The sequence below is a fragment of the Megalobrama amblycephala genome, linkage group LG7, assembly GCF_018812025.1.
Source record: "Megalobrama amblycephala isolate DHTTF-2021 linkage group LG7, ASM1881202v1, whole genome shotgun sequence".
NCBI lineage: Eukaryota > Metazoa > Chordata > Actinopteri > Cypriniformes > Xenocyprididae > Megalobrama > Megalobrama amblycephala.
In genome coordinates this window covers 13,801,753-13,818,051 of record NC_063050.1, presented here as the reverse complement: position 1 = coordinate 13,818,051, position 16,299 = coordinate 13,801,753, and the positions used below count along the sequence as shown (strand labels likewise).

Below are 16,299 nucleotides of genomic sequence, written 5' to 3'. Positions count from 1 at the left end.
CAGATTATAGACACTTGAATGGTCAGGCAAGGCATTAATTTAGTTATTCACACTTTTATGTGAAAAAAGCTTCAAAAATTAAATATTTATTGTGCACTTTAGTTAGATTGAATAAAATGTGTGTTCATACTTCACAATGACAAAATATATTTTTAAACCTAGTTATTTTATAATGTTTAGTCAAAAACGAAGTGAAAAACGATTAGAGGAAATGGCTGATATATGCGCAAATAAATGCTACTTTGCTGCCACCTGCTGGTTAAAGTGGTAATAACTGTCTTTTATTATACGTGTTTTCTATCAAATGTTGAATTTCCTACATTTTGAAGCATTCGGTTACAATGGGAACAATCTCAGAAGGATAAGCAAATAATGTTTGTGGTCATCACATTAAAAATAACATTTGAACATTGAACACACAAACCAAACACACAAATAGGCTAGAATAAATAATAGAATTTTTCAAAATATATATAATACAGATGCTGACAAAAGTGTCCTCTACTGACAGTATATTCTGGTTTTTCTTTGATAACTATACAAGAAAATAAAGGGAATAAATCCGATCGATGTGATCGGCACTCTCCTCCTTTTTTTTTTTTTTTTTTTTTTTTTTTAATTATTTTGTAAAGTAGATTCATATCCATGCTACATACTCCGATACAGTAGGTGGCGGTATGCACCTGATAAGCCATGGTTGCAATCTGCCATAAAACTTAGAAGAAGAAGAAGGCACTCTCCTCCTCTTCCTGACACTCAATCATCGCGCTCTAACATCTACACTTCTGCCTGCGAGATGCGGAAGCAGAAGTCAGTGGACAGGCTGCAAAAAAGCGATTTTATAGATTTGTGGATTAATGTAATATGTATTATTGACATTAAAGACTGTTTAATGACTCTGTAGCGGGCAGAAGACACTGTTTGAAGGATTTAAAGGTATGTCATTGTCTCTGGTGTTTACTTCTGGTTGATGTTTATATGACGTGTTTATCAATATTCACTTTTTATTACTGTCATATCTAAAAAGTTAATATATTAATATTTTAAACATGGTCTTCAGGTGTTTTGAAATCAATTAAACATTTATTGAAATGACTCTTCTGTTCATATGTTTAAAAGCATCAGTTGTGTTTTTTCTGGTTGTGATCCAGTCTAATCTGGTCCCCTTTATTTATAAATCTCTTTATATATTAAATTGTTTCAAAGCAGCTTCGCAGTAATAAATAAGTTACTTGTTTTGACATTGCTTATATCTGATTGAGCTTTTAATTAAGCTTTCTTGTCAGGCATAAATTTCATTCACAGATGTGAGTCTCTTGACTGTCACGTGTGTATAGAGATAAACAGTCTTGAACTATGATCTCTGATCTCCCAGCATGCAGTGCACAGCCTCCTCTCCTCACGAGTCGTCACAGATGGGCGGCGAACTGACCCCCGCCAAGGACTCGTCCTCCATAGACAGCACCTCTGAGCTGGGCAGCCCCAGAGCTCTGACCTTTGACCTGCTGAACATGGTGATCTGCTTCAAGCGGATGGCCATCTTCCTGGAGCCCGTCACAGACACGCTGGAGGTGCTGCGGTACCTGCTCGGGTGAGAGACAGCCCTGAAAAATCACACTGACAACTGCACCTGTACTTCAGGTGACTGTATCATGTGACTCTCATGAGAAGGCTTTAGTTTTTGTTCCAGTCAGTTGCTAAACACATCTCTGAGTTATTTATGCTGCTGTGTGTCTCAGTATTCAGCTCTGTGTGTTTTTAGGTGGAGGATGCCGCCGTGCTCCCTGTTGAGCTGCGTTCTTCTCAACATCCTCTTCCTCACGCTGAGTGAAGGTGAGACACAAGTAGATGGGCGTAAATGACGTGTTCATGCGCACAGATATTCTCACACAGGAACAGTTATGGCATTATAAGTGAGGTTAACCCTATAAAGCCTACTGTATTATATTAAATTGATACACACATTTCTAAGGCCTTTAAATGATCAACTTGATCAAAACTTTGCTATAAAACCTGCTGCACTCAATCTACTACAAGCCTTCTGTCATTATATTCTTCCTGACTGATATATCCTTTAATTGAACCACGTGTTCAAGTTGTGGTTCTTGTGTAATATAAAATGATTTTCATTAAACTAGCTTTTATATTGTCTATAATATGTCAAGATGATAATTTTCTGGGCTGAAGCAACATAGGTTTACTCGATTACCTATAAATCAGAAAAATCATGTTCAAATGTATCAAATACGATTCATCAGGCTTTTGAGGAAGATTTATTTATCTCTCAATCATCATTTTATTGCATTGCATTGTATGTTTTAAAATTACAGAGCTTTGATCATAAAACGAAGCATTTAAATATCATCTTACTAAGACATTATTGGGAGATAAAGAATAACAACTGGTATTTATATGCATTTTATGTCAGTGGTTCTCAGCTCCAGTCCTGGAGACCCACTGCTCTGCATATTTTGTAAGTTGAACTGAGAGAGTAAAGATTGTGTCATTGTTCTGCAGGTTAGATCATTGTAATATCACAGCTGAAGGCTGCTCTGACTTCAGCTCTGAGATCAAACTCACACCTCAGAGAACTGGATCTGACTGAGAATAAACTCTCTCTGCTTTAAATGATGATCCACATTATAAACTGGAGACACTGCGGTAAGTATTGATTCATATCATGTAATATAATGATGTCATTTGAACTAGTCGATCCTCTAAACAGATGCGTCATCTGTTTTATTTTGCTAACAGATATTAAATTATGGTGAATCTAGAGCCACTGTAGAGACATTATGGGCCTTTTTACTGATTAGATAGCTATCTGATTTATCAAAACGTTTCCATTTACACACAGTAAATTCTCCGGTGTTAAATTAACATTGTTCTGTGTTCATATGGGTACCACCAGCAGGGTGTTAAAGTAACACTGAAGCAGTTTTAGAGTTAATTAAATGCTAAGGTGAATTTTAATTTTTAAACACATTGTAGGAAGACTAAAGACACCCACAAAGACAAAAACATGTGAGTGTGCAACATGCATTGCGGCATGAAGCATTTCACCATTGATGAGAAATATATGCTGATTCTTGATGTCTGTGGGTGTGTCTAATCTCTTTTTTTCTCCGCATTGTTTAAAAATTCAAATGAAAAATGTCTGATCTGTGGCATGATGGTTCTGTCAGTAAAAATAACTTAACAACGAACAACAGCATTCGGTCAGTGATGGAACTAGACAAGTATCCATATCAATCATACCATATCAAATTGCTTTTGTTTATGGTCTCTTTTATAACAAATTTTGTGTTCTTATAATCACTGTTACAAAGACCAAAACTTATAAAAAGCAAGAGTAAATGCCCAACTAAAGGAAACACTGATCACCATAACAGTGACCTAACATTTTTCAAAAAATATCAACATCTAAACCTGTTAATTCTTAAAATGAACTCTAGACAAATGACAGAAATAAAGTAAGTCTGGTTTGTAATAAGAGAGATTTAGAGATGATTTCATCTAAGGCTGTGACTGAAGTCAGTTGTAGTTCTTGTGTTTCTCTTTCCTTCAGTGATTCTGCTCGTTATCATCAGGTGTCTTCAATAATCGAACAATCATCACTTAATTAACCACTTAAGTACCTAATTAACTTTAACACTGCTTCAGTGTTACTTTTAACACTCTGTTGGCGGTACCCATATGAACACCGACCGGTGTTGATTTAACACTGGGGAATTTACTGTGCATAAATGTGTCTACACAAAACGGATATAAATCCGATCTTCAATTCCCATGCTATACACTCAAAAAATGAATTGTTGGATTTACTTAAAAAATAAGTGTCAAGTGGTTCCACGCAACAATATTGAGTAATACAAAAAAACTATTTAGTTGAATGAACAAGAAATTCAAGTAAAGCTGACAAAATTTCTGTGAGTAAATACAAATCATTTGATTGTCACTGTTACATAATATTTATATGTGCAGTTTACTTAATAATTTTATGTTGAATACGTAAGGTGAACACATTTTTTTTTTTTTTTTTTTTTTGAATAAAAAACTAATTATACCCCTCACCCCAAAATGCACTCAAAAAATAACTAATTGAACAAACTCAATTGAATTGAGAGCAGGAAACATGCGCATATGAGTGCGCACAGCCTAAGCACAGGCGACACTCTTCTGCATGATGGTAACCACAAAATTCAAAAACATTACAGAAACTACTCTAAATGTCCAACATAACTGAACATTAAACACTAACATAAACTAACAACATCTTTCCCTTTACTGAAAAACACATAAAATAACACTTTAATCCCTAAATTTACTCTCCTAATGCAGTCCTTTGCAAAGCATGATGGGAACTACGGATCCACTGCACAGTTAGTTATGTCAACAATAATGTGTGCGTTTCACGCAGCAATGTTAAGTTGACTGAACAAACACTTACTAAGTAAAGCTGAAAATACTCATTTTTAGTAGAAACAACGCATTTAAATTACGTTCATGTAGTTACATGAGTTTTCTAAGTAATGTGAACAAGGGTGGTTTGAGTGAAACTAACAACAGTGAAAGTTCATTTTTTTGAGTGTATGCAGGTTTAATGGAGTTCACCTCACCGACAACAACAAATATGAGCAGCATTTTGTTGATCATCAGCTAATTTTAAAATGAAAGACCGCAATAAGAGAGAGAGAGTGAACACTAAAGTCACGGTGACCTTTACTGCACTTTACTGTATATAAATGTACATGAATTTTGTATCACTTTTCCTCTCATATTAGTGAATTATATGACATTATATGAAAAACTGTATTCAAGGCTGTCAAAGACAACAAGCTGGAGTTGCTCTGCAGATCAGCTCGGCTTTGTAAGTCTATCTTCTGGCATCAAAACTCTCATCAAAAGACTTCAAGAGTGATTTTATTTTATTTTTTTATTTTTTTTCAGAGGCAAAAGAAGCCACTACATTATCAGCCATCTCAGTGAAGTGAGCAGCTCAACACAATCACTGCATTAACAGTCAGTGAACTTCAGAGCTGAGTTTCATCTGTTTCTGGGACATTGATGGGATTAAATGATAATGATGGTTTTTAAAGGATTAGTTCACTTTTAAATAAACTTTTCCTGATAATTTACTCACCCCCATGTCATCCAAGATGTCCATGTCTTTCTTTCTTCAGTCGAAAAGAAATGAGGGTTTTTGATGAAAACATTCCAGGATTTTTCTCCTTATAGTGGACTTCAATGGGCACCAAACTAATTTTTATATGCAATATGCTAGTTCAATAGTATTTAACAATTAGTTCAAACTTTGGCCTGTGGAGGGCAGTATTACGCTTAGCAGCGTCTACACTGCCAGAATTCTAATAGAGGAGAAGAAGAAGAGAGCTAGTTCAAGATGAGCATTTCTGGTTAAAACTTATATAATTTTCAATTTTTTTCAGAAAATGAGCGATGGTTTCACTAGATAAGACCCTTATTTCTCATCTGGGATCGTGTTGAACAATTTGAAGCTGCAGTGAAACTAATTATGACCTTCAACCATTTGGGCTCCATTGAAGTCCACTATATGGAGAAAAATCCTGGAATGTTTTCATCAAAAACTTTACTTTCTTTTCGACTGAAGAAAGAAAGACATGGACATTTTGGATGACATGGGGGTGAGTAAATTATCAGGAAAAGTTTATTTAAAAGTGAACTTATCCTTTAATGTCTTTGTCAAAAGTATTTTTGAGATTTGATTAAAGCTCATCTGAAGAGGATATTTGCCATTGTCACATTATTTTAATAATTATTATTTTTCTGTCTTTGTGTTGGTGTGTTTGAAAGGCAAATGATTATGATTTAAGGTACAAATTTGTCATCACATGATCACGTCACTATAATCTGTTCAGAAACACATGCTACTGAGTATTTACAGTGAATCAGTTATTCCTTTCAGCACAAACACTCAATTTTTCCACGTTAATTAGGCTAATTAGATATATCTTGTGCACAAAAGTCAACGATATTTGCTCGCCATAATAGAGTGGCTTGACAGAATTGTAGATATGTTTGTATATTTAAATCTGAATAGCAATTAAATGGCAGGAGTGTTAAACATGCATATTCTCAGATAGGGCCTATATTCTACACAATCTCAGTCAAACTAATAATTACGATTATAGCCACACAAAAAAAAAATAACCAGAGCAATAATAACATGAATGAACATTACTTTAGTTATCTAAAAAATTAGTTAATCTTTAAAAATGTCATAGAACACACAAATAGAAGAAATAATATAATTATAAACAAGGAAGAATGAAAATGCTGACAAGTGTCCTCTATTGAGTTTTCTGGGATAACTTTATATAAAACCTTATATTAAAATAAGAGTGTTAATTGAACACTGAAGCAGTGTTAAAGTTACTGAGATAATTAAGTGATTGAGTGATGATTGACCATTATTGAAGGAACCTGATGATCACTCAAGGAGATAATCACAATTTTAAGTCACCATTATGGTGGTCAGTGTTTGCTTTAGTTGGGCTCTTGACTTTTTAATATTAGATCTTGTTTGGCTGTTGTTAGTCTCAGCCTCTGAATATATAATGCATATAGCACACATATTTAGAAAAACTTTAGGTGTTTTGAAGTTGTCATCTGGTTGGTTGAATTCTACAGGATGTCCGGGAGATGTGTGTGTTGCATTCTTTAACAGTCCGCCTGGAAACAAATGCTGTGATGCCAAACCCCTTTGTAAAAGAAGAATGCTGTCGTGTTTACAACTGCGACAATGAGCACTTACCAGAATCAACTAAATGTTGGATTTTCAAAAGTATATGAAATTTTCGGCTCCATTGTTGCAGTAAACTTGTACAACATTCTTGAATGAATTATTTATTAGATGTACGCCGGTCTGTTAATGTAGGGACATTGACTTCACATTTTCACCTCTTGGGCAGTCCTTTGCCAATGAAAGCTGCAATAGAGTCCAGTGCCCGGTTGCATAAAGCACCTTAAGTGTAATTTTCCCTTAAGATCGCCCTTATGTTTCCCTTAAAATAACCGTTAAGTTTTACTAAACAAATTGTACTTTAGCAGTTTATCCACATAAACATTGATGAAATCACATATGTAGCACATATCTTATATGGTCAACGTAAGCGCAAACGTGAGTTTCCGACACAGCCGTAATCATATGGATGTCTTTCAATAAATGGACATAAATGATGAGAGAATATTAAAAATATCTTTATTTGTTAACCAAAGATGAATGAAAGTCTTATGGGTTTGGAACAACATGAGGGTGAGTGAATGACGGCAGAAATCTCAATTTTGAGTAAACTATCAATTTGAGTTTCTCGTCTGGTCGTTCTCTTTCATATTTGGTTTTCTTTTTTGTTTTCCTTATCCATCTTATGTTGTTTTCTGTGAACACTTACCACGATATGTATTAACAAATTATGTGTCCATGGCAACAGTAGAATTTTATAACGGAACTTCAAAACCTGAGATGCTGTCGTGAAACACTTAATGGTTTCCCTTACCTTAGAGAACAGTTTAAGGGATTATATGCAACACCCTTAAGTCATTCCCTTAGTTAAGGGTAAATCACGCCTTAAGTGTCATACTTAAGGGAAAAACTTATGGTGCTTTATGCAACCGGGCACAGACCTTCTGCAGTCACTCTAAAGGTCTGGCTACATGAGAGGCTGTTGTAACTGAATTATAACAGTCAGACAAGCAAAGAGGAAAGATGATCAAGTGGTGTTGGTTATGTTTTCACATAATCATTATTTGACCTGAATCTCTGAGTTAGATTTACATAATTGATTACAGCAGCACTGTGATTCTACAGCAGAAGATTTTCAAAATAATCCTAGAAATTTCTTAAAATTTGTTCTGATCAAAAAACTTTCAAAAAAAAAATTCATTCAGACACACAGACATCAAGAATCAGCCTGTGAATCTCAACAGTGGTGAGGATAATAAAGCATGTTGCAGTGCATTCTGGGAGCCACCAATCAAAATTCATCAATGGCTCCCATTATGCATTGCTGCATGAATAAATTATGAGCTGAATTGTCTTAGTAATTTCTTACTATTTTATTTTTTAGCAGTTTTATGTGAGTTTTTCGTAGCTTGTTTTCTAATGTTCAGAGTTGATCTGTTTATCAGAATATGTTGCTTGTCACCGTTGATGAGATTCATACACTGATTCTTAAAGGGATCCCCTGGTGTTGAGACTTGTATGGCTTAACATAATGTAAATGATGTCTCTTACTGAAATATGTAGTAGAAAATCCATGAAAGATTTATGTTATTTGAAAAAAAATCCATAACATGTTTGGACAATGGGCGGTACTATTTTGTTTGCGTTCTATGTCAGTGATGTCAAATGGTTGCACTCTGTCAGCTACTTACATTACTCTATGGCTATTTTTACCACAACACAACTCGGAATATAATATACAATGCCGCACTGTGCAGCTTTTGGTTGTAATTTTCAGTCGATGATATCTGTGATCGCATAAAACAGTAGCATCTTCTCAGCATGTTTAACTATGTGTAGACATTCAGGTTACATATCAGACGATTTTTACACACCATACAACAGTACTTTGAATAGCCACAGAGTCATTGCACGTCTTCAATGTTTTCAGCCTCACTAATTTTGCGCTCTGGCTCTTTTCCTTGAAAAAGGCTGACTGTGTTTTAAAAGGAACCCTGCGGTTATTAAGACTTGTATGTGTTACTAGATTACCATTGCACCAAAACATACAGATGAGCATCAGGGCTAAAGTGGAGAGAGCATTACACCTGGTTACTCCGATTGCATTTACACTTGGCCACATAAATGTGCCTCCGCAAAATATATCTGATCTTCAATTCCCGCGCTATATGCAGATATCATGGAGTCTACGTCACCGAAAGCAACAAATATGAGCTGAATTTTATTGATTATCAGCTAATTTCAAAATCAAGACCGCAATCCGAGAGAGCACGGCAACAGCACTGGTAAGATCATTATTTTTAATGAAGACGATTGTGTTTTGAGCACCTGCGACTTAAATTCATTTTGATTTGTGGCCACACATTTGATCTGGGCCACACTCCTTCCACCAACAATTGGCCCTCATGTTGTTCACGTGATCCATGCTGTGCCATCATTGCCACACATGGCCCAGCTCTGACTGACAAGATACATGCCATTGCCGACAGGAGGCCAGCAGTGCCAGTTTGAGGCCACATTCAGGCCAAGTTCCCTTGCTATGTGGGTGACTCTGCATCCATTACATAACATCAGCTTCCTGAAGCAAAACAATAAAAAAGATTAACATAATTTGCTATAAATGTTTTCTGTCAAAAGAAGGAGACACAGGCCAGTGTTGATTTCGTCAGAGAATCATAGTAGGAATAGTCAGAGTACTGATGTGGATTTCATAGATTTATGGATCTTCTCTTTCATGGAAGCAGGTAAAACTGATTACATCAGTGTAGCCTATCTCCTATTTTCCCTAAAAACCATAAACATTTTTATTCAAAAATATAGACAGAAAACATGAGAAAAATATTTCATTTCAGTTAAACGTCCTGAACTTAAAAGAAGATTCCAGTAATAGATGTAAATATACTATATGGCAAATAACAGCCATGGCCCTCGACACCTTTTTGTGCAAATGTAACGGAGGCCAGCTATTAGTCGCTGTGCGAGTAAACCTCACTCGTCTGATCTCAAGAAATGCTCTACCGATTGTCGCTATTGGTTGCAGCCTTTAGCCTCCTTGTTAGAGCATCTGACTCCCACGCCGGAGACCCAGGTTCGAGGCCTGTGCAGAGCGGGGCGAGTAGGACCTGGGTAGAGGGGTTACACAAAGTATCTCTCCTTTCACTGCGATTCAGAGTCCCAACTTGAATCAATGTTACAATGTGATTGGTTCAAGGATTTAAGGAAGAATTCCAGTATTTTTCTCCATATAGTGGACTTCACTGGGGTTCAGTGGGTTGAAGGTCCAAATTGCAGTTTCAGTGCAGCTTCAAATGGATCTTCAACTTTGAGGAACAAGGGTCTTAACATTAACTTAACTAAAACGATTGGTCATTTTCTAAAAAACAAATAAAAATGTATATACACAAATGCTCGTCTTGCACTGCTCTGTGATCCGCCACGCATTACGTAATCACGTTGGAAAGCTCACATTCAGAAATATTCACAAAATCCCTTCTTAAAACATTTTATGTATTATTTTCACTATGTAGTGTTGTTTGACGAACGCATGTTCACTACTCCTGCTTGTGATTCTTGACCTGACCTGCAGAGGACAGCATGAAATCGAGACATCTTCAAACTCCAGCAGTTCAAACGCAGTTTGTTGTTCCTTCCTCTTAGTCTGATGCACAAATGTGCGCGAGAATAACAATTGGGCCATTGAGGGAAATCTCTTCATCAGCTCTATTTGATATAATGTAGAGGAAAAGATTCATGCTGTTTAAACTGTACCTCCATAAGAAACCAGACTGAGGCGGTGTCCATCAAAGTGAAAGTAAAATCCATCAGCCTACGCAGTTATTTTTTATGAAAACTTGAAGAAAACTGATAAAGAATCATTTATATTTTCTTAATGGAACTTCAAGATGATCAGCATGACCTCCACAGCTACATTTCCACAAAGGTGAGTATAACAGATACAGTTTAAGTAATCACTTAAATTTTAATTTTGTGTTTTTCTACCTGCCGCTACTCAGCTAACAGATTCTTGTTATAAAAAAGTTTTCTTGACCTTAGTGGAACATGTTTTAAAAGGTATAATGTTCCTTAAATGTTCTTTCAAATTAATTTTGATTTAAAATAAATGTTGATTTGTAACATTCCAAGAACATAAAAATTTTCAGTTTCCTTAATGTTAGTAGAATGTTATTTAAAGGTTAGTATGATTCAATCATTCAAACACCTGCTGTGAACAAACACTGAAAGAAAGAGAAATAAGAACACAAACTACAACTTTCTTCAGCCACAGCCACTTTAATGCAGTCATTTGTCTGTTAAGAAAACAGACATATTGATCTGCTTTATCAATGTAGAAATGTTTTCTGAAAACACCTGCAATTTCTGAAAAAGAAGCAACTTAACAAAAGTCGAGGGTCAAGACCCAGGTGAAAAAATAATTGTTCGTTGTTAAGTCTGACGTCACGCAGCAGCGCTTCCGGGTCCAAATGCTCTATCTCATATCACAAGAAAAACAACAAACGGTGCTAATATACACACACAAATTGGTGTAATACTACAAAAGAATTATAATCATAACCTTTATCTCCATACTAAAATTCCAGATGGCCAGACAGTGATTCGTCTTTTATAAAGCGTTAAAATATTAATGTCTGTGACGCTGTGAGCATGTAGACTGTAAGTATTTAAAATGTTGAACTTTTTAAAATGTTTGATGTTTAATATTAATTAATAGCGCTCATGAAATGAGTTGAGGTTTAGACCCAGAAATGGCATTCCTTACGTCACAACTTAACAAGCGGATACTTGAATGCACTAAAAAATACTTAAATTCAAGCAAGTACATTTGTAGCACATTCTTATTTTTTGTGCTAAATAAAATTGTAAAAGTTATACACTATAAATACAGTAATTCAAATTTCTACTTCAGTAGTACTTTAGTGCACTTAAAAAAGTATACTAAATACACGTATACTTAATTAGATTTTTAGTGCATTGAAATAAAGTATGTACTAAGTAATGTGCTTTAAATGCTTTAAAAATTAGGCCAATCTTAGTTGACTTTTATATAGTAATCCTAAATTAAAATTAAACTGATTTTATTAAAAATATATTAAGGATGTACGAGTTAAAAGTACATTTTCCCAACTGTGGTACTTAAAGATGCCATAGAATTGAAAATTGAATTTACCTTGGCATAATTTAATAATTAGAGTTCTGTACATGGTAATTACATATTGTCAGTCTCAAACACCATTGCTTCCTCCTTCTTATGTAAATCTCATTTGTTTAAAAGACCTCTGAAGAACAGGCGAATCTCAACATAACACCGACTGTGATGCAACAGTTGGGATAATTAATATGTATGCCCCCGATATTTGCATATACCAGCCCATGTTCAAGGCAAGCCACTAAGGCAGTATTATCGTCTGGAGCTGCACATCAGAAATTCTGCATGTATTGTGAAGCATGCAAGCAAGGACAATAGCAAAAATGGCACATGGATCCATAATAACTGTTCAAAGCATCTTCATTCTTGTGGGAGTCTCTCTAACTGTGTATAGCTTTAGCCACGTTAGCCGTGCAGCACATTTGATATGCTGCATCACAAACACTTTGTAAAGAACCATTTTGAGAGTTATATTGTGAACTTCTGTAGTACTTATGCAATGTTTAATAGTGTCGCGAGCTTGGGGTGGGGAGCACGAGCATTTAAAGGTGTACACACACCAAATCAGAGCATTTTTCTGCCCACCCCAAAATAGGCAGTTATGGTATTGTATAATAAAAAATCTATGGGTTATTTTGAGCTGAAACTTCACAGACACATTCTGGGGACACCTTAGACCAGTGGTTCCCAAAATGGGGGCAAAAGGGGGTACGTGAATAAAATGCTGAGTAGGCCTTGTTCATCTAATTCTACATTAAAATAATGTTAAAATCGAGCATGTATTTGTAACTGCCATAATCCTGTAAATCCAGTACATTTAATCAAATTACCTCATCATTTGCAGTCAAAAATGACTGTATCCACACAAGCAGCATGCATTTAATAGATTGCGTGCAGTCTGCTGCCTTAAATCGTGCTAAATTACTGTCGTTCTCGACAATGCACCTTTGTAAAAGTGGGGATTTAACCCTTACTCGCATGAAGAACAAATAGAGACAGATAGTGGATTAATTTAGATTTAAGACTCAAACTTTATCCGATACAAAAACATACTTTGTGTGAGTTAATAATCAAGGAACTTTGCTGCCGTTCAATGGGTGCAGCAGGTGCAAATCGCAAGAAAATCGCCTAGAAAATTGCAACGTTTCATTTTCCGTCGGTCTTAGTACACAATGTAACTACAGAAGAGTCAAGTTTTAAATAGGAAAAATATCAAAACTCTTTGTCATTTTTGAGTGAGATGCTAACGGTCTAATCAAATTCAATGAACTATGCTAAGCTATGCTAAAAAAAATACCGCCAGACCCGGAGATCAGCTGAATGGATTCGAAAATGGTAAAACTCAACTGTTTAACTCTAGGGGAGTTGGAAAAGGAGCCTATTTTCAAAAAAAGTGGAGTGTTCCTTTAATAATCCCATACATGAACATGAAGTCCTATCCCGATTATTTCCACCGTCCGTTGAGGTGAAGACCACATGTCCCAAGATTCCGTGCTTAAACTTGGCGTCATCAAGTTACGCCTTTGTTTTGAATAGGCCTCTAGCTACCTCTAGCGAACAGAAAATCTTATATATTTCACCTTTATTGACAGAATTTTCATTTCTGAGTGAACTACCCCTTTAAGTACCATCTGTATACTGGAGTTTCAAAGAGTTGGTTTTCTCTTATAGATTTATTAGCACAATATAAACTGTCTATCAAGTTCTGATAGAACTTGGCACAAAGTACAGGACTGGCACAAAGTACAGGACTGATTGTAAATAATGTAGTGCAGTGTGATGATATTCACAAGTTTAGGTAATTTTTTGCCATTTTGCTTTTAAATTTATCCTTAAAACTTTGCCATGACAAAGCAGGTATTGAAAGTCTTGGGTAATTAATGATATGTGGTTTTACAGAGGCACATTGAAGCTGTGTGAAACCACCACAACCTTATTTATCCTCATATGTAGGATTTGGTCTTTTAGGTTAAGAATTAAAAGTTGGTAAAATATGATTTTCATTCACATGGCTCAATTTTGTGATTTCCTGAGTATGACTAGGGTAATTAATTTAGCATAAATATTCTAAATTCCCTTTATGTTCTGTTTCAGTGCGGTCCAGATGCAAAGACCAAAGTCACCAAGTGTGTCCATAAAGAGTGACCAGTCAATGGATCCTCCACCTAAGCTTAGTGATCCTGGGTTTAGGTACACTTTTTGTTCTTGTTACAACTGTGTTGAAACTAAGAAAATAGTGCCTTATCAGTGCTGTGAAAGGACTAAACTGCCTGAATGCAATACATTTTATATGTTATTTTAGAAGATTAGAAGATCTTAATTAACTGTTAAGATGTGTGGATGTGCCCTATAAAATCTCCAGCAGCATAATAAATATTAATGGAAAAATTCAGCCACTTTAATCAGTTTATTACAAAAGTTTATGAATTTAAGAGTGTGTGAATCACATTCACTTGTTGTGTTCATCTGAATGCACAGACCGGATCCTCCAGAACCCAGCTGTGTGTCCATAAAGAGTGACCAGTCAATGGATCCTCCACCTAAGCTTAGTGATCCTGGGTTTAGGTAAACACTTTGAGCCGTTTATCCTGTTACAACTGTGTTGAAACTAAGAAAATAGTGCCTTATCAATGCTGTGAAGGGACTAAAGTGCCTGAATGCAATGCATTTTAATTGTTATTTTAGAAGATTAGATCATAATTAACTGTTCAGATATGTGGATGTGCCCTATAAAATCTCCAGCAGCATAATAAATATTAATAGAATAATTCAGTCACCTGAATCAGTTTATTACAAAAGTTTATGAATATAAGAGTGTGTGAATTACATTACACTTGTTGTGTTCATCTGAATGTGCAGACCGGATTCTCCAGAACCCAGCTGTGTGTCCATGAAGAGTGACCGGTCAATGGATCCTCCACCTAAGCTTAGTGGACACACTGATCTTAAGTCTAGGTACTACAATTCACTACACATCACTAAATATTTATTGATTCTTCATGAGGTCTGTGATGAAATTAAAAATTATTATTTTATCTTGGACGATGTCTAATGAAGGTCAGTGAACGTTGCTTGTATTAATAATACATTTCTACATTTAGCATGATTAGTAGTGTGCGGGATTGCTATTTTTTTTATCTTGGATGTTGTGAAATGACCCAGCAGGCACAGGATGTAGACTCCATCGGTCAAATCTCATAAATTGGTTGAAAATGAAAATTGTGTTGACTTCTAAAACCAACATTTGTTTGACGTCAAGCTCCAACATTGGACTGACGTCGAATTTTAGTTGGAATAATGGTTGAAGACCAATACAACTGACTTCAGCTACAGCATGTTACTGTCAAAATTTGGCTGTTTTTTAAAGCAATTTTTTACAGTGCACACTGTAAAAAATTGCTTTAAAAAACAGCCAAATTTTGACAGTAACATGTAACATGCTGTTTTCCATTAAAACAGTAATATACCTTAGAAAACAATGCATTCTGGGTAATATGTGACATTTTCAAAATGGAAAATGGCATGTTACTGTCATGTTACTGCATGTAACGGCATGTTGCTGTCAAAATTTGGCCGTTTTTTTACAGCAATTTTTTACAGTGTGCAGGTAATCACTGTATTTAACCATTTATCTTGTTACATCTTTGTTAAAACTATGAAAAGTAAATATGAATATGGTGTAAATATACTAAATAATATACTAAATAATATATTGTGTTACATATTACAATATTTTGAATAATACATACGGAATTGCCATATACTGAAAATTATATTTACAATATATTTACACTAAAATGTAATTAGTTGAATATAGTTAGGGACTGTTCACATGTCGCGTCTAAAAACGTGTGGAAAACCCCATATTAAAGGGTCTAAAGAGCCTAAATGTAATGCATTTCAGAAGTTAATTAAAAGATCTAAATTAACAGCTCACATATGTGGATGTGCACTTGCTGTAAAGTCTCCAGCAGCATAATAAATATTAATGGAATAATTTAGTCACCTGAATCAGTTTATTACAAAGTCATGAATATTCCCTTACTGAACGAAAATATATTTCCTATGTTCATGAACAATATATTATATTGTATAAATATACTGAAAAATAGTTTATAAGACACATTCATTATGGCTAAAAAAGCCAAGAGAAATTCTGGGGTTAATCTATTGGGTGTTTTTGATGATGTCATAATGTCAAAAGTGTGCTAGATCATTAAATGCATTTAAATATTGCATTATAAACACTGTGATACTATAACAAGAGGTCCAGCATTGTTGTGATAAAATTAGATTCTTTTTTAACACATTGTGCACAAAACATTTTGAACTACTATTATATTTAAACACACCTAGATATCAAGAATCTGGGGCACGTTCAAGCTCAAACCGGTGCGCAACGTTTTCCTACGTT

At 35.2% G+C, this 16,299-nt stretch overlaps 1 protein-coding gene across 7 annotated transcripts in view; it reads left to right on the top strand.

Annotated features, from left to right (window-relative positions):
* Positions 1-16,299, top strand: part of LOC125271747 (NACHT, LRR and PYD domains-containing protein 12-like) — a 1,137,836-nt gene that overhangs the window by 1,107,807 nt on the left and 13,730 nt on the right. The window contains exons 1-7 of one of the 7 annotated variants that reach the window (XM_048195976.1): positions 743-936; positions 1,376-1,591; positions 1,763-1,833; positions 2,518-2,661; positions 13,980-14,075; positions 14,364-14,450; positions 14,745-14,840. The exons of 3 other annotated variants lie outside the window; for them this stretch is intronic. In XM_048195976.1, coding sequence (XP_048051933.1) covers positions 13,990-14,075; positions 14,364-14,450; positions 14,745-14,840 — 269 coding nt within the window. In that variant the 5' untranslated portion in view covers positions 743-936; positions 1,376-1,591; positions 1,763-1,833; positions 2,518-2,661; positions 13,980-13,989. Of the gene's footprint in view, positions 1-741; positions 937-1,375; positions 1,592-1,762; positions 1,834-2,517; positions 2,662-8,114; positions 10,662-13,979; positions 14,076-14,363; positions 14,451-14,744; positions 14,841-16,299 lie in introns of those variants that run through there. 3 more of the 7 variants (XM_048195977.1, XM_048195975.1, XM_048195978.1) reach the window with 3 other exon arrangements.